This window comes from Microtus ochrogaster, chromosome 10, assembly GCF_000317375.1.
Source record: "Microtus ochrogaster isolate Prairie Vole_2 chromosome 10, MicOch1.0, whole genome shotgun sequence".
Classification (NCBI taxonomy): domain Eukaryota; kingdom Metazoa; phylum Chordata; class Mammalia; order Rodentia; family Cricetidae; genus Microtus; species Microtus ochrogaster.
In genome coordinates, this window is record NC_022016.1 from 70,518,995 (window position 1) to 70,534,752 (window position 15,758).

At 36.3% G+C, this 15,758-nt stretch overlaps 1 protein-coding gene across 8 annotated transcripts in view; it reads left to right on the forward strand.

The window, feature by feature from the left end:
• Window positions 1–15,758, forward strand: part of Mier1 (MIER1 transcriptional regulator) — a 51,897-nt gene that overhangs the window by 6,167 nt on the left and 29,972 nt on the right. For 4 of the 8 annotated variants that reach the window (XM_005353483.3, XM_005353485.3, XM_026782113.1 and 1 more), the window contains 2 exons: window positions 8,596–8,620; window positions 13,065–13,210. In XM_005353483.3, coding sequence (XP_005353540.2) covers window positions 8,596–8,620; window positions 13,065–13,210 — 171 coding nt within the window. Of the gene's footprint in view, window positions 1–8,595; window positions 8,621–8,749; window positions 8,787–13,064; window positions 13,211–15,758 lie in introns of all 8 variants that reach the window. The other 4 variants (XM_026782111.1, XM_026782112.1, XM_026782114.1 and 1 more) reach the window with 2 other exon arrangements.

Sequence of the window (15,758 nt, forward strand, 5' to 3'; positions counted from 1 at the left end):
AAGTCAGAAGACAATATTAAGCTTACCTATCTTTAAAAAAAAAACTTCCAAATCAAAGTTTCAAAACTGCCTATTATTTATTTACCCATCATTTTTCTTTCCTTGGAGGAAGCTTTTCTTGTTTCTCTTGTCCCCCCTGATTTGCTATAGGATAGAACCCAAGGGTCTTGAGCAAAGCAGACAAGCAAGCAAACGCTCTACCACTGAGCCACATCCCTTCCCAGCCTTCGCTTCATTTCTAGTAAACAAGTTCCTGGTTCGCGCTCAGATTGGTAGGCAAACAAGTTTGTTTAGGAGTAATTAGGCCTTCGAATGTACTATAGGAAATTTTAACATCGTGTCTGGTTTTAAGCCTTTAAACATCCGTTGTCTAGTTTGCCTTGTTTAATTTTTATCTGCGAATGTTGTTATTATTTATATCCCCGGAGTTCACATTGTTATTTTTGGTCTTTTTTGGTTCTCTATTGAAGCAAATCGGGTAACTACTTGATTAATAAGGCGAAACAATTGCCAAACATTTCCATATTTTTATGTCAAAGGCATTAAAAAATAGCTTGAGGAAGTAAGTGATTTTATTTACTTACCACTTAGCTCTCAGTATTCAACTCCTTCATTTGCTAAATGAAGTGGCTAGTGATTACTTTTGTTAATACATAATATCCTTAAATCTTAAAATAGAGAAGCATAAGATGGTAGACCTTTCCTGTACCAGTCAAGCTTCCTGGAATCATTTTTAGGGTGTTAACTTGTGCTTCTATTATAGAATTGCCTTTATGAAGAAAGAAGAAATTTTTGTTTGTTTGTTTTTCGAGACGGGGTTTCTCTCTGTGTAAGAGCCCTGACTGTCCTGGAACTCACTCAGTAGACCAGGCTGACCTCGAACCCACAGAGATCCACCTACCTCTAAAAGGGCGTGCCTCGTCACCTAGCTGAAAGAGAGATTTTTACAGTAGTAGGACTGCTTGCTGCCCTTATTGAAAATAATTTTACTGACTTACAGCAAGAATGCATTATGTCTATTTTCATTTTACCTGTTCATAGTTAAAGGATTGCAAAACATGAATTTAGTTACCACAGTAATTTTATTTCACTTAAATGTGCCTGGCTTTGATCCACTAGCCTGAGTCTGTTCCTGGACTTCCCTCCTGGTGGGGTCTGACTCCTGTGCTCAGAGGAGGTAGACTAAGTAGCTGGATTGTCAAGCATCTTGTCAGATGACTGTCCCTGGATTCCCTCTGCTGAAAACCCACTAGACTGCACAGCAGGAACACACTGCTGTACTGTTGCCCAAAGTTTATGTTGTTGTGTAGTCCTATCCCACAGCAAGCTATTGAAAGTAGCTTTGTGTACAAAAATACTGAAGTGTCAGCTTACTTCCTGCACAGCGAGAACATTATTTTGTTACATTAACTTTTTTTTTTTTTTTTTTTTTTCGAGACAGAGTTTCTCTGTAGCTTTGGTTCCTGTCCTGGAACTAGCTCTTGTAGACCAGGCTGGCCTCAAACTCACAGAGATCCGCCTGCCTCTGCCTTCCGAGTGCTGGGATTAAAGGCGTGCGCCACCACCGCCCAGCACATTAGCATTTTTTTTGTTTTAGAAATGAAAGGGAGTGGTGTGCTGAAACTGGCTATTTCTTGTTTTCTACTTGAAGCCACTCTTAGGTATTTCATTCTGTGGAGATGGAATTCTTAGGATTTGCAGGAACACATGAATGGTTTAATTTCTAGAACTTGACTTTTGTTCTCCGTGCATTTGTTTAGTGAACTGGAATATCTGTTACAGTCTTTGAGTGTTTATAGGTTCTCTTTGCTTTGCTGTGTAGGATAGAACCCAAGGGTCTCATGAACTTAGAGGAATGTAGGAACTTTATGTGTCACTGAAAATATCCCAAAATAGGTGAAAACAAACTTATAATTTTCCTTGTCTTAATTTTTTAATAATTGGGGTTTATTTTTTAAAGAGCAGTTAATTTTGGAGAAGAAGTTTGGTTAAAAATGTTTTTACTTCTGTATAGACTTAATAGGGTTTTTTTTTTATGATGTATGCAGTAAAGAAATTGCATTCTGAACTACAGTGCTTTTGAATAAGAAAAACTGAGAACAGTATGCATTGACTGGTAACTATGGGGGAATTGAAGCTAGCTCCACACAGAAATTTAAGCATTCTGCTTGTAGATTTACATTGTTCTTTCCTATTTCAGGAATGATCTTGACATTTTTTCCAGAAAAATACTTGATTTGTAACTGTAAGTGGCATTAAATACAATTGTAATATGTAATAGTTGGGGTTTTAATATACTGATTTGGCCATCTCTTGAGTTTATAATAGAAAGTATAAAAAAAAAGACTGAAAAGTATATGTTTAGTGGTTCTTCAGTTGTGGACACGTGAAACGATATTTCGTGTACACAGAAGGATTAGTATATGTTCTCCTTCTTAGTTCTTTTCGATAATATCTCCCAGTGCTTATCATTTCTTATGAGTCCTTACATGGGCTTACTAAAGGAGGCTCTCCTGTTACACGAAAAGGAAGGAAATTACAGAGTAGTCACAGTTCTATAAAGTCAGTGAGAGAAAAAAAATAAGAGGAAGGAATAGTTAGTTGATCCTTAGGGCTTTATAAGGAATGTGGTGCAGGGACCTTTGTGAACAAAGAATTTTGTCATTTATTTCAGAGTATGTAAACATACAGGGCTCCACCCCCACACCCCCCATTTTTCCAGACAGGGTTTCTCTGTAGCTTTGGAGCCTGTCCTGGAATTCCCTCTGTAGACCAGACTGACTTAAACTCACAGAGATCTGTCTGTCTCTGCCTCCCAAGTGTTGGGATTAAAGGTCACCACTGCCTTTTGGGATTCTTAAGGGGAAAAAACAGCCACGTACAATTTAAGATCTATTTTTTTTTCACCTGAGCCTTTCTTCTATAACAAAATATTTAAATAGACTTTCTTAATGTATTAGTTTAAATATTTTCAATAATGATACATTTATTTACTATTATATCCATCCATTTCTCAACATAGTCCTTGTTTAGCATTATTTGAGATTTCTTGGATTTTGGTTTGTGGTTTGTTTTTTAAGGAAACTGGATTGTGTTTCTCTTCAGTGTTAGTTTCTCCTAACAGCAGTGAATTTAAACTGTAAACAGTTCTCTATAGTGGTGATGAGTTTTATTTTCTTTGCTTATTATTTATTTCTCAAAGCTGTCCAGAATAGTCGGGAACTCCAGTGCTGCATGAAAGTCTTGAAATGTTTCATTTGTGTGGACTAAGTCAACACACTTGATAACCTAGGTGGGGGAATAACAGATGTGAATTCATTTAAAGTTATGTTGGTGAAACTAATCTATTTCCCATATAATTTAGATGCATACACTGCCAGTGAAGCATAGTCTGTCTTCATAGAAATAAATCACCATGTAAAAATTTCTTGCTTGATGTTCAGAACAAATCTCATGTTTTTAAAGGATTAACAAATGGCCCCAGAATTCATACCAGAGACTAAACCGTTGCTTGGGTTTTTCTATGGCTATGTAATTGTTAAAGTGTGTGTGTGTGTGTGTGTGTGTGTGTGTTTCTAAAGCAGCTTTATGTCTATTGAGCTTGCCTTTTCCTATAGTCATGTTTTTTAAAAAAAAAATCAAGTCAGAAGACAATATTAAGCTTACCTATCTTTTAACTGCATTTTGGGTAATTCGTAATGAAAGTAAGCCTAGGTTTTAAAGGAACTTAAAGAAATAGAAGGCTTTTCACCATAGAGAAAATGAAACTGATCAGCACTTAGGCACTTTGTCCTACATAACATAATTAGTCTGTGTAGCTCAGTCAAGTCCCAGACTCGTGCCTTCCTAGTGCTTGTCTTCCAGAATGCCATTCTACCTTGGGAAATATTGCTGCTGTAGTAAATTTCCTAATTTCAACCTCAGGTAGTCTGGAGACTAACAGCATTTCTGAGAGTAAAGACGGGTTGAACTGATCCACACGTGTATGGAAGAGGGTAGAATGGGGAGCCTTTGACACGGTATGCCTGCAGTATGCATATGCATCCTGGAATGGACTTTCCTAACTCCAGCTCAGCCTGTTACCTCCATTCCTTCATGAATCTGTTTTATCTTCTATCCTAAGAAAGTAATGGCAACTTGTAAGAAATGGTGATAGAATTGGTTTGAGGGGGGAAGTCATTTCTTTTTACTGAAGATCTAGTAAATACTTTGAACACATTAATTTTTGTGAAAAGAAATATTATTCTAGGTTTGTTTTTTTTTTTCCCCCTAGAGTTTGTCTTGACTCTCACAAATTAGGGTTTTGTTTTAGAGAAGTGCTAACAAGAATTGAAGACAGTTGAGGCACTGAGGTTAGAACAGCGACTTAACCAGCTGTAGAGCATGGTAGTATACAGGAGCAGTATACAGCTGCTTTTACTTCAGCCTGTTTTTTTTCCTTTGTCTTCTGCCTAGTTAGTTTTCTCTCCCACATAACATGTATATACCAAAAATTAAACTAACTTTTAAAGATTATAATTAAGGCCGGGCGGTGGTGGTGCATGCCTTTAATCCCAGCACTCGGGAGGCAGAGGCAGGCGGATCTCTGTGAGTTCGAGACCAGCCTGGTCTACAGAGCTAGTTCCAGGACAGGCTCCAAAATGCACAGAGAAACCCTGTCTCAAAAAATAAAAAAAAAAAAAAAAAAAAAGATTATAATTAAGAAATAGTAAAAAAACCAAAAACACACTAGGTTTTTTGTTTTCTTTTTTCTTTTTTTTAGGTTTTTAAGACAGGGTTTCTCTGTGTGGCCCTGGCTGTCCTGGAATTCAGTCTGTGCTGGCCTTGAACTCTGGTCCGCAGATCTGCCTTCCTCTATCTGCCGAGTGTTAGTTTTAACAGCACTAGTGTTTTGTTTTCAAAAATTAAGAGATTTATGGTCCTCATTTTCTCTTTAAAAAAATGAGTAATATGTGAAAACAATTGAAAATTCCAGCAATACAGAAAACCATAAAATGGGAAAACCCTCTGCTTACCGACTCATTCTCTGAATATAGGTGTTATTATTTTTATTAAACTCTGTTTCTTAGTCTTCTTATAACTGAAACATACAGTCTGTTTCATCATTATGTTACAGACTCGTGGTGTTAATGTTTCTTGGAAGATGCATGTATCATTTCTAAAATTTCCATTTAACTCTTCTCTTTAAACAAGCTACAATAATAAATAACACACATACATATTGATATACACCTATATGTGTAATAGTAGGCTATGTTGATGTTAGTTAAAGATCTGAATTGTTGAAGTCATTCATATTTTTAACAATACTGTGAGTATTTTAAGAATATTTTATTCCTCTAACTTCTGTTTATGTTCATAAAAATAGATATTGTTCAAAAATAAGTGTTTAATTTACTTGTAGTTTTGTTTCACCTTTCTCCTTTTTTCTAACTGTAATATTAAAAGGTAAAATATCCAAGCTCCTTTGGAGTAGATTGTTAAGTCAAGACTAGTTCCTAAAGAAACATAACTATTCAACAAGAAAAATAATCAGTTTGTTTTTCTATTTGAAGCATGGTTTGAGTTGGTAAGAGAGATTTTTAGGAATAGAGAGTAGCGAGGAAGGACGGAAAAGAGAGGGTTGACTTTGTCTTAGCGGTGTGAGGTGTAGTGGAACCTTGAGTGAGAGGCTTCCTCAGCCGTCTTCATCCCGCCACGAAACCTTCATCTTTTCAGTGCACAGCCTGAGTTTGCTATTGTGTGAAACAAGTGCAAAGAGTAGGTGTTGATACTACGTATATGATTAAAATAAAGTAACTCCATTTGAGAGTTGTAGCACTGTAAATAGAAATTGTGTTCTTGTATGTCTGTAAAAATGCTTTCATTCTATATTGAAACTCCTGTATTGTGATAATAAACACAACTTGATCTTGAATTTTATTTTTGTCATTTGAATAAAAGTAGTAGTCACAGTAAGAACTTTTAAAATGCTTGTTTCCAGTGGATAAATCTTGATTTGATTGGATGCAATTAAGTTACAATAAACTAATCTCATCCTTTCCTCCTAAACTGATAAAATTTTATTTGTGACATAAACCACTAAAAATAGACACTTAGCATGTCCTGTCCCGCTCCAGCTTGTGAATGTTACCTTCCATCTAGCCCAACATGTCTAACAGAATATTAGCTCTCTTTGAACATTAAGCAGTGTGTTCAGGGGAGTGCGCTCTGCTTAACAATGCTGCCAGTCCTCTAAACACAGGCTTCTTACGGAATAGTAAGTATTTGGGGCCTTTTTAGAACTTCAAGCTGGCAGCTATTTGCTGCTAATACTCATCAGTGTGGTATTGTTATTTACTGCTGGTGAAAGGCCTGTCATAAACCGAGGTACACAGCTTCCATATTCAGTATCCTATTATTGATAATAGCTAATGCCTTTAAACTTGTTCATGTCCAGAGTAGTTATTTTCAGTCAAAAGATGCCCTCCCCCCCCTTTTTTTAAACACAGGGTCTTACTATGTATTTCTGGCTGGTCTAGCACTCACTCCATAGACCAGACCAGCCTCAACTCTTCCTGCCTCCCGAGTACTAGGACTAAAAGTGTGCCAACAAACTTTCAGAAAACTTTTTCTTCTTTAATCAGAAGACTATGAAACATTGTAATGTTAAAAAAAAAAAACAATTATGTTCAGGAACTGTTTCTCTTTGAGTCCTAATCCATAAGAAATTGTGGTTGTTGTTTATGTCATGTATATTTGCTTCAGACATTTACTTAAAAAGGAAAAGGAGTATCATGAAGCTTGTCTGTAGTACTTACCAACTTGGCAACAAATGAAGTCATTGAATGATATAATTGTCCAAAGGTTAGACTTACAGTTGGAATTACGATTTTAAAATGTTGATTTGCTGGATAATAGCTATAGTGTCTACCTACACCCATTTCACGTCAGAACTGTGTGTTCTGCCCTTTTTATGGTTATAGTATTATTTCCATAACATCCTACTGTCCAACTTCTCATCAGAGAAACCAACTAAACAATTCTATTAACTGTTCTGGCATGATAACTTTAAAATAATGGTGGTATGGTATAGGAAATAGATAATACTATGTGTAGTCGGAGGCTGCTTGTTCATTCCCGGCTGCCCAGACCTGAAATAATCACACAGAAACTGTATTAATTAAACACTGCTTGGCTAGTCACTTAGGCCGTTGCTAGCTAGTTCTCATATCTTAAGTGAACCCATTTCTATCATTTTGTATTTTACCACAAGGCTTGTGGTTTACCTCCATACTGGTGCTAGGGTGGCTTTCTCCTCCGGTGGCTGCATGGCGTGTTCTTGACTCTGTTTTTTGGTGGTTTTTTTTTTTTTTTTTTTGGTGTTTGGTTTTTGGTTTGTTTTTTGTTGTTGTTTGTTTTGTTTTGTTTTGTTTTTTGTGGTGGTGGTATTGTTAGAAAACCATGCTGAAGGGATGAACTGTTCTCTTACTAAAATTTAGAGGTAGAAATTGAACCACTGAAAAAGTGTGCTTCAAAGGAAGCCAACATAGGTCACTACTGGAATCTGGAACGCTGCCCTTAGAACAGTACCATGATGTAGGCAGGTTTCAGAATGGAATATAAATGCCTCATAAAGATCTGTCTTAGAGTCCATGGATTTGAAAATCAACCACATTCCCCCCCCCTTTTTTTTAATTGCCTTACTTCTTGGCCCTGTTGTGTTTAGCAGAAGAAATAATCTTAGAGTATGCTCTTCTTTTGCCAGTGACTTTTTCCTTCGCAGAACATCTGTGGGTAGCTCTGGCTAAACTGGCATTTTAAGTTCTCCCAAGTTACTGAATTTGTCTAGAAGGAATTTATGTTTGAAGATGACTTGTTATAATTGTAAATTAGCTGAATTGAGATAAAACAACCACGCTGTCAAGTGGCAATATTAGTAAAAGTAGTTGCTACCAATTTTATCTTTATATTTTTCCATTTATGATTGTTAATGAGTGATACAGTGATACCTGTAAGTTCTGCACTTAGTTGGGATGCTGAGGCAGGAGATGATGAGATCAAAGCCATCCTGGATTTTAGAAAGATTTTGTTCTTCTAGAGGGTGAGGTGGGGGATATAGCTGTTGGTAGAATACTTGCCTAGCGTGTACTTGTTTGAAGCTCTGGGTTCAGTCCCTAGTATTGTGGTTGGGGGAATGTAATTGTTTCTATCTCTTGTTTCACAATTTGGTTTTTGTTTTGTTTGGGGGCTTTAAAAACCACTGGTAACAAATTTTGTGTATGGTTATTTCAATTATAAGTAAGATAAGAACTATTTCTGGAGATTTTAAGATCTAAAACTATACCTCTCTTGTCTGTGTTTTTAAGGACTGTATTTGTTTTTAAAATCAGAATTAATTTCATATTACTATTTTTGCTTCTAAATCCAAGAGGGTTTTAGATTTTTCTTTGGACTTTAGCAAAATAGAAGGGAAAGATTATATAAAAAAAATTGTTTTGTGTTAGACATTAAAACTTATTGTAAGTTTTTGGTATCGCTAGTCATTGAATGCTTCTTAAAATGCTTATGAAGGTACATTACACAAAATGTTAATTTATTTTCTTTTCCCTTTAGCCATCTGTTGAGTCTTCAAGTCCAGGTAAGTATTTTTTGTGCTTTTATAATCCTATTTGACTGTTTGTCCTATTAGTCGGCATAAATGTTAGAGGAGCTAGACTGGCGTCTGACTTGCTTTTCTTCTGAACGCTTCTATTTTCTGGGGAAAAAGAAATGGATGAAATGTTTGACTGCCCCTGAAAGCCCAGGTGAGGCTGCTGCAAGTCCTTCCTAACTGTCTGGGCTTTCTTTCTCCTCTCCTCTTTGTCCCTCTTTCCTCTTGTTTCTCTTCCACTCTTCTCAGTTGCTTTATGTATTTCTTATAGTTTTAAATTGTTGTTTAATTGAAAACGTATATGAAATAATGCTTTTGAAAACGAGTAAGCTTACAGATACTCAGAACATTTTATTTGATAAAAAATTGTTAATATATTTACCAGTGAAGGACATAGTAAAATAAGCCAACCATTCAGCAGGGGAGTAGGCATCAGAAACAAAAGGAATTTATTTGTAGATTGATTTGAGTAGGATAGGTTGTATATACTCTTAACTGTTCACCCTGCATTTTCCCCCGTTTATTTATTTATTAAAGATTTCTGCCTCCTCCCCGCCACCGCCTCCCATTTCCCTCCCCCTCCCCCAGTCAAGTCCCCCTCCCTCTTCAGCCCAAAGAGCTATCAGGGTTCCCTGCCCTGTGGGAAGTCCAAGGAACCCCCACCTCCATCCAGGTCTAGTAAAGTGAGCATCCAAACTGCCTAGGCTCCCACAAAGCCAGTACGTGCAGTAGGATCAAAAACCCATTGCCATTGTTCTTGAGTTCTCAGTAGTCCTCATTGTCCACTATGTTCAGCGAGTCCGGTTTTATCCCAGGTTTTTTCAGACCCAGGCCAGCTGGCCTTGGTGAGTTCTTCATCCTGCGTTTTTATATTTTTTCTTCAATACTGCACATAATTTTTTGTTCCTCGGGAGTCTTCTAAGGTTTGTTTTGTTTGGAAATATCTCACACATTGAATATTTAGCAAAGTTTAGCATCACATTGCTGAATTTTGCTTATTGAAACTATTGCCATTTATATTGTTATTTTATTTTGGGGGGTTTCATTCTTTTGTGGGATGGTCCTTCCCTACCCCACCCCCTTCTCCCTGGAAAGGGTTTCTCTGTGCAGCCCTGCATGTCTTGGACTTGCTTTGTAGACCAGGCTGGTCAGGGATCCACCTGCTTCTGCTTCCCAGGTGCTGGTTAAATGCGTGTGTCACCACCACCTAGCTTGTATTGTAAATTTTTTTGTGTGTGTGATTAACATGAATAGTCTTTTTTAATAATCCAGGAAGCTTTCCATGGACATAACTTGTTCTGTTTTAGAGAGTGGATTAAAGTGCTAAATACTTGAGTATTAACTTTACAGTTACTCTTATCAGTTAAAGAGAGTTTGTCTTCTTTTTCCAGTATGCCAAGCTTTGTAACTTTTTTCTTTTAACTTTGTGGTTTATAAATTAGTTCAGGATAGTAGGAGTTAGCAGTCACATGAAATCAGAAAAGTGTAATCACTGTATTGTTTCAATAAGTATATAAATATCAGGGCCTGTGGCAGAAGGAGCATTTGTTGCTATGCAGTTATAGAGAGTTACTAAAGTTGATAGAATTAAGGATAAAGGACTCGTGTAAACAAATACTGTTTACCTGTCAAAGGCTGCTCTTCATAGCTAGCAGTCATAGACACATAACTTTGCTAAATGACTCATCTATAGACTCAGCATCATCCAATGTGCAGGCACAGTACAAAACCCTTATATGTGAGCGGGAGGTTTTTTAAGTGACTAACTAGGTATACATGATACATTATAGTCTAAAGTTATCTTTGTTCCTTTAAAAAAGATGATCCAAAAGTAGATGACAGAGTAGTGATTATCTTAACTCCCTAGCAAGATACTTAACTTTTACAAAGCAAAAAGATGTACTTGTTATTGAGCTTCCCCTCCAGGAAACGGTCCTAATAATGGGTCTACAATCTGGCAGACAGTAATGTGATGGTTACTTGCTACTTTTGCAAATAAGGTAGTAAGAACCCATATAAAACAAACACCAGTTTAAGGCAAGAAAATAGTTGAAATTGCAAGTCTATATGTGGAAAAGGAGTTGGAATTAGAAGAGCAGCTCCTTTACGCTTTGGCATTTAATGTAGTGGGGGAGTGAGATGACAGGTCTTCAAGTAGAACTGTCTGCAGATGATGGCCAAAAACTAAAAGATCTCGGGTAAGTAATATGACGTTCATGATTCGGTGCTGTGTACAGTGAGTTTGGAAGTGTTTAAGTGGATAAGAGTATAACGATGAGTAGTTAAAATTTAGCAGAATTATTTTTGGCAATACCTATACTCAATAAGAACTATGTTAAGTTTAATAATGTCCAAAGAGAGGGATGGTGATAAAATCTTTTTGTATGTATGGATGTTTTGCTTGTGTGTATGTATATACTGTGCACATGCTTGGAGCTTATGGAGCTCAGAAGAAGAATCCCCTAGAGCTTAAGTTAAAGGAGGTTGGGAGCTACCAGGTGAGTGTTCGAAACTGAACCCAGCTCCTCTGCAAGAGTAACTTGTCCTCTTAACCCTGAGCCCTCTCTCTAGCTCCAGTAATACAGGATATTTGTTTATGTTTTTGAGTTGTTCCGTCTACAAACATCAGTAAAAGTGTAGCATCGTTTGTGAGACTCCTTCACTGTTGACTGTTAAGTGTCTCATAAGAAAAGTTTCAGGAAACTAAAGGGATGATAAAACTAAAAATCCAAGTTAATGGTCCTTATCTGTGTCCTCATGGGAACCCTCCTGCCCAGTAGTTCAACTGTTACTGTAACAACAGTAAATTAGGATAGTCTGTTATAAAAAATTAAGACAGGATGCTTTTCTATTTTTTTATATAAATCATTTTGAAACTTGCATAATTATTATTACTCATTTTCACTAAAATCTAGTATAAAATAAATTATATTTGGTGTTTATATTTCTTTAATATCATTTTTAAATACTTCTCAAACAGAATTTTGTCTTTCAGGTGTTTTGCCACCTATCAGGGCTTGCACATATTTTAGTAAACTCAGGCTCTCCATAAGTGTTCTTTGAGACAAGATACTTAGAGGACTTTTAAGAAGTTTGGAGCACAAGATTTGAAATTACAGCTAGGACTCCGTTCCATCTTTGCTGTATTTAGAACTGGTACTTACGTCCTTAAGCCTTGACTCTTTTTCTTCCCTCCCCCTTTTAATGGAGTGATAATATTTCATACCACTGCGTGAGGATTGAAATAATGTTTGCCAAATGATCGAGCTTATTATTTGGCACACATTTAAAAGGGGATTCTTCTGAATATTGTGGGAATTGACTAAAGAACCTGAATCATCGGTATGCCCTGGTTTCTTTATTTTACCCACTGATTGTCTTACATAGTTTGGAATAAGGGGATTGTTAGTGCAACCCTTACAATAAACTGATTTTTTTTTTAAAAAAAAAAAAATTTGGTTTTTCAATGTTAAATGACATACTTGTCTATGAGTAAGCAGTACTTTTACAAACTGAAGTGTTGGTTTGGCAGTAATCAAAACGTGGGCAATATCTACAGAACACACACATTCCTAGCTTTTGCAGTCTGTTTGATGGTAACCCTATGGAATCTAGTAATATCCCCCCAACGGAGGCTAAATATTGATTAGGATACATCAGTTCCTTTGAGTTTCTTGTATTGCCTTTGAGAAAAATTTAGATATCTTCTTAATACATTTTACTCCTATTACCCCTGAGCTATTTCAGATTAGCTATATAAGTTTAAGATAATTGCTCAAATATTAGAATATTTTTTCAAAGCAGTGCCGATAGTACACGTATATTTTCACTAGATGGGCGAGTGTTGTTTAACAGCAAACGTACATTCTGATAAATTCAGGTGGCTGAGCAAGTATCATAGAGCATAACATACCTCTGCAAACTTACCACATGCCTGTATGGTGTAGCCTCTGTAATATATACAGCCTGTCATTGACCTAAAAAAAAATCACTCTGTGGTATATGACTGTTCAGACTATGAGGTACCAGAGAGACTCTCAAGCATTAATTGGGTGCTTAAAAATTGTTTTTCCCCCTCCACAAAAAAAGACCACTTTTACTTGACAGAGTTTTTTTTTTCCTTATAACTTGAGTTTCCTGTTCAGAAGATTACAGCAAAATTTTTAAGTTACAAATATTCTACCCCCGTTTCACAGTGTAACTGATCATATAGAAGTGAGCCATGGCAAATAGTAGTTCCTTGCAAGAGCTTTGGGAGTGGGGATGAGTAAAGATAGTAATTTTCTAAAGCAAAACATTTATTGTGTCTATCTTTTTCCTGGTCCTTTTAAACATACATTCAGCCTCAAATAAGCAATGCATATATACTAAAATAACATTGGTAAGATGCACTTAATTTGGTTTACCATACGTCTGGAAATGTTCTTTATAGGAGGCTCAGCAACATCAGAGGACCATGAGTTTGATCCATCAGCTGACATGCTGGTTCATGATTTTGATGATGAGCGCACATTAGAAGAAGAAGAAATGATGGAAGGAGAGACAAACTTCAGTTCTGAAATAGAGGATCTTACAAGGGTAATTGACCTATACTAGCGGTGAAGTGGTGTAGCATGTGGAGAGGGGGACACTGGAGACTTTGGTGCTCTGTCAATGCTGGAAAATTTAAATACCCAAACCATAGGTGGGGTATATAACATTTGAAATTGAGGCTAAACAGATTATTGTGTAAAATAATGGAATTCAGTAGTAATTTTTGGTAAAGCATCTTATCTTTCAGAAATGGGACATGAAAGGATTCTAAATTTTCTCTTGGGGAAACCCCCCTCTACCCCCCTAGTTACTGCATTTTTTATTTACCCTCTTCAAAGCCTGAATGTCTTAAATTGTCATCATTTTCTTTGTGATTAAAGTTCTAGATTGTGTCTGCCTCTTGCTATCAGGGTTACCTTTGACCTTTCTATACTCATTGATCCTTCTCGCTCTTGGGAACTTTTTCATTGGTATTGAACAGAGCTTACCATTCTTGACCCACAATCTACTTTTCCCTGTCCTCGTTTTCTCTTCAGTCTCCTCTGCACATTCTTTACCTAAACTTTCAAGTGTTTGTACTTCTTGGTTATCGCTGCCAGACCTCCTGATCTGTTCTTGCTTACTATGAAGGTCAGCTACATCAGAATGTGCTCTAGACTTACTGAGTAAAGCCAGTCTCCCAGAGGTGGGCTCCCAGTCTGTATCTTCACTAAGCAGGGTTGAACCTCCTGCCTACCAACTCTGAAAACTGCCAAGCTGTGTGTTCTAATCTATTTCATGGTCTCTGCTCAGTTTTTCTTAGTTCATATTTCTGATTGATCTCTTTCATCTCATTCTCCAACTTGACATTTTCCTTAAACATTTTGGCAACTATCTCTAAAATTGTGAAACTAAAAACAATACTTAATATTCCTTCCTTACATGTTTCTTCTCTGTTTATAAAAATTGTCACTTTAAATTATTTACATTGTTGCCTAAGTCTGAACCAGGGAGAGTGTTACTGTGTTACAAATATTGAGTTTCTACATAAGCCTGTTATTGCTCACCACTGAAATATCTCTTAACTAGTTCTTGTTTCATATCTACCTCAGTATTTTTTTTCTAGACTATTAGACCACTTCCTAATTGGTTTCCCCATTTCATGTTTTACTGTATTTCTTCTAATATATTCCCATGCAGCATCTATAATGACCATTCTAAAGTCCAAACCCTTTTATTTCAACCTCGGATATAACTCCTAAAGAAATCTAGACTCTTTAATCTTGCTGCAAGACCAACTGCTTGATAGGACCTTTTCCATTTACCACGAAAAGCCTGTTAGACACTGTGCCTTACCAACTGCCTTTGTTCTTGGATTAGCTAGTTTGTTCCTGCTTTGAGGTGTATTTGGCAATCTGGGATTCGCTGCTGCCTTCTCTAGATTTAGTGTTGCTGTTTATATATGCTAATTAGTTTTTAAAAAATAAACAAAAATGCTATATCCAATTTGGTATGGTTTAGTTTTATTTCCCTATCACAGTTAATGTGCATTTGTATATACGTATATATAATAATACCTATAACATTCATTAATTTCTTAAAGGGATCTAGTATTCTCTAGTAAAACTTATGTGTATGACCTAATTAGCTCCATGATAAAGGAAATATGAAAGACACAGTGCTGTGTTTATAGAGAAAATAAATGTTATTATTCTTTTATAGTAATTATCTGTGTTTCAGAATTTAGTTAGGGATTTGAAAAGAGCCCTGATACTATTTAGTTCAATATTTCTTGGGTCCTGTTTGGGATCCCTTAACTACTAAAACTAGCATTATCCACAGTGCCTTAGCAATTTTTTTTTTAACTTTGACCAGAGAACTGATTTATTTTTTTTTTTTTTGAGAATTTATTTAGGCAGCAATATTGTATTTTGGTTTTCACGGCCTTTAAAAAAAAGTCCTTGTTATACTTGGGGTCAGAAACAGTCTTTTGAAGTAAGAAGCTAGTCAGTCATTGCTTACTTTTCTTTAGGGAATGGTAGTTGAAAGTTGCAGAGATTAGAGAAAGGAAGAAAAGAGTGTAACTAATGCTGCATGTTTTCATCTCAAGCAATCTTATACCTTCCCAGAATCTCCTCTGACTTTCCACATAGAGCAAAGTCTTAGGCTTCTGTATCTCCATATCTAGAACTTTTGGATCCTGAAAACTTTATGAACCAAGGTATGAACCAAGGCCAGTTTAACTTACTGATTGCTCATCTGCTTTAAAGGAGCAAGACGGTGGTGAAGTTCATGGTGGTGCTTTTCATTTGGAGCTTTCATTGTCTGAAGTCTGTCTTGTTTGTTTTTATGTAATTGTGGACAATCATAAATTAGTAATTTAACAAGTGCATTTTATTTTAGCCTCTGTTTGAGCTCTTTCATATCAGAATCAACTGAATTAGCTCAAAGATAAATATTTAAATATTAGAATACTTTGAAAGTAGTTTTACTTTTATTCAACTTGAATTGTAAACTTTTTATTGCTATGGGCTTTAATATGTGCAGCTATTGCCATATTATCATTCTTTTTTCTCTCTCTTCTTCCCTCCCTCTCTTTCTGTCCCTTTTCCCC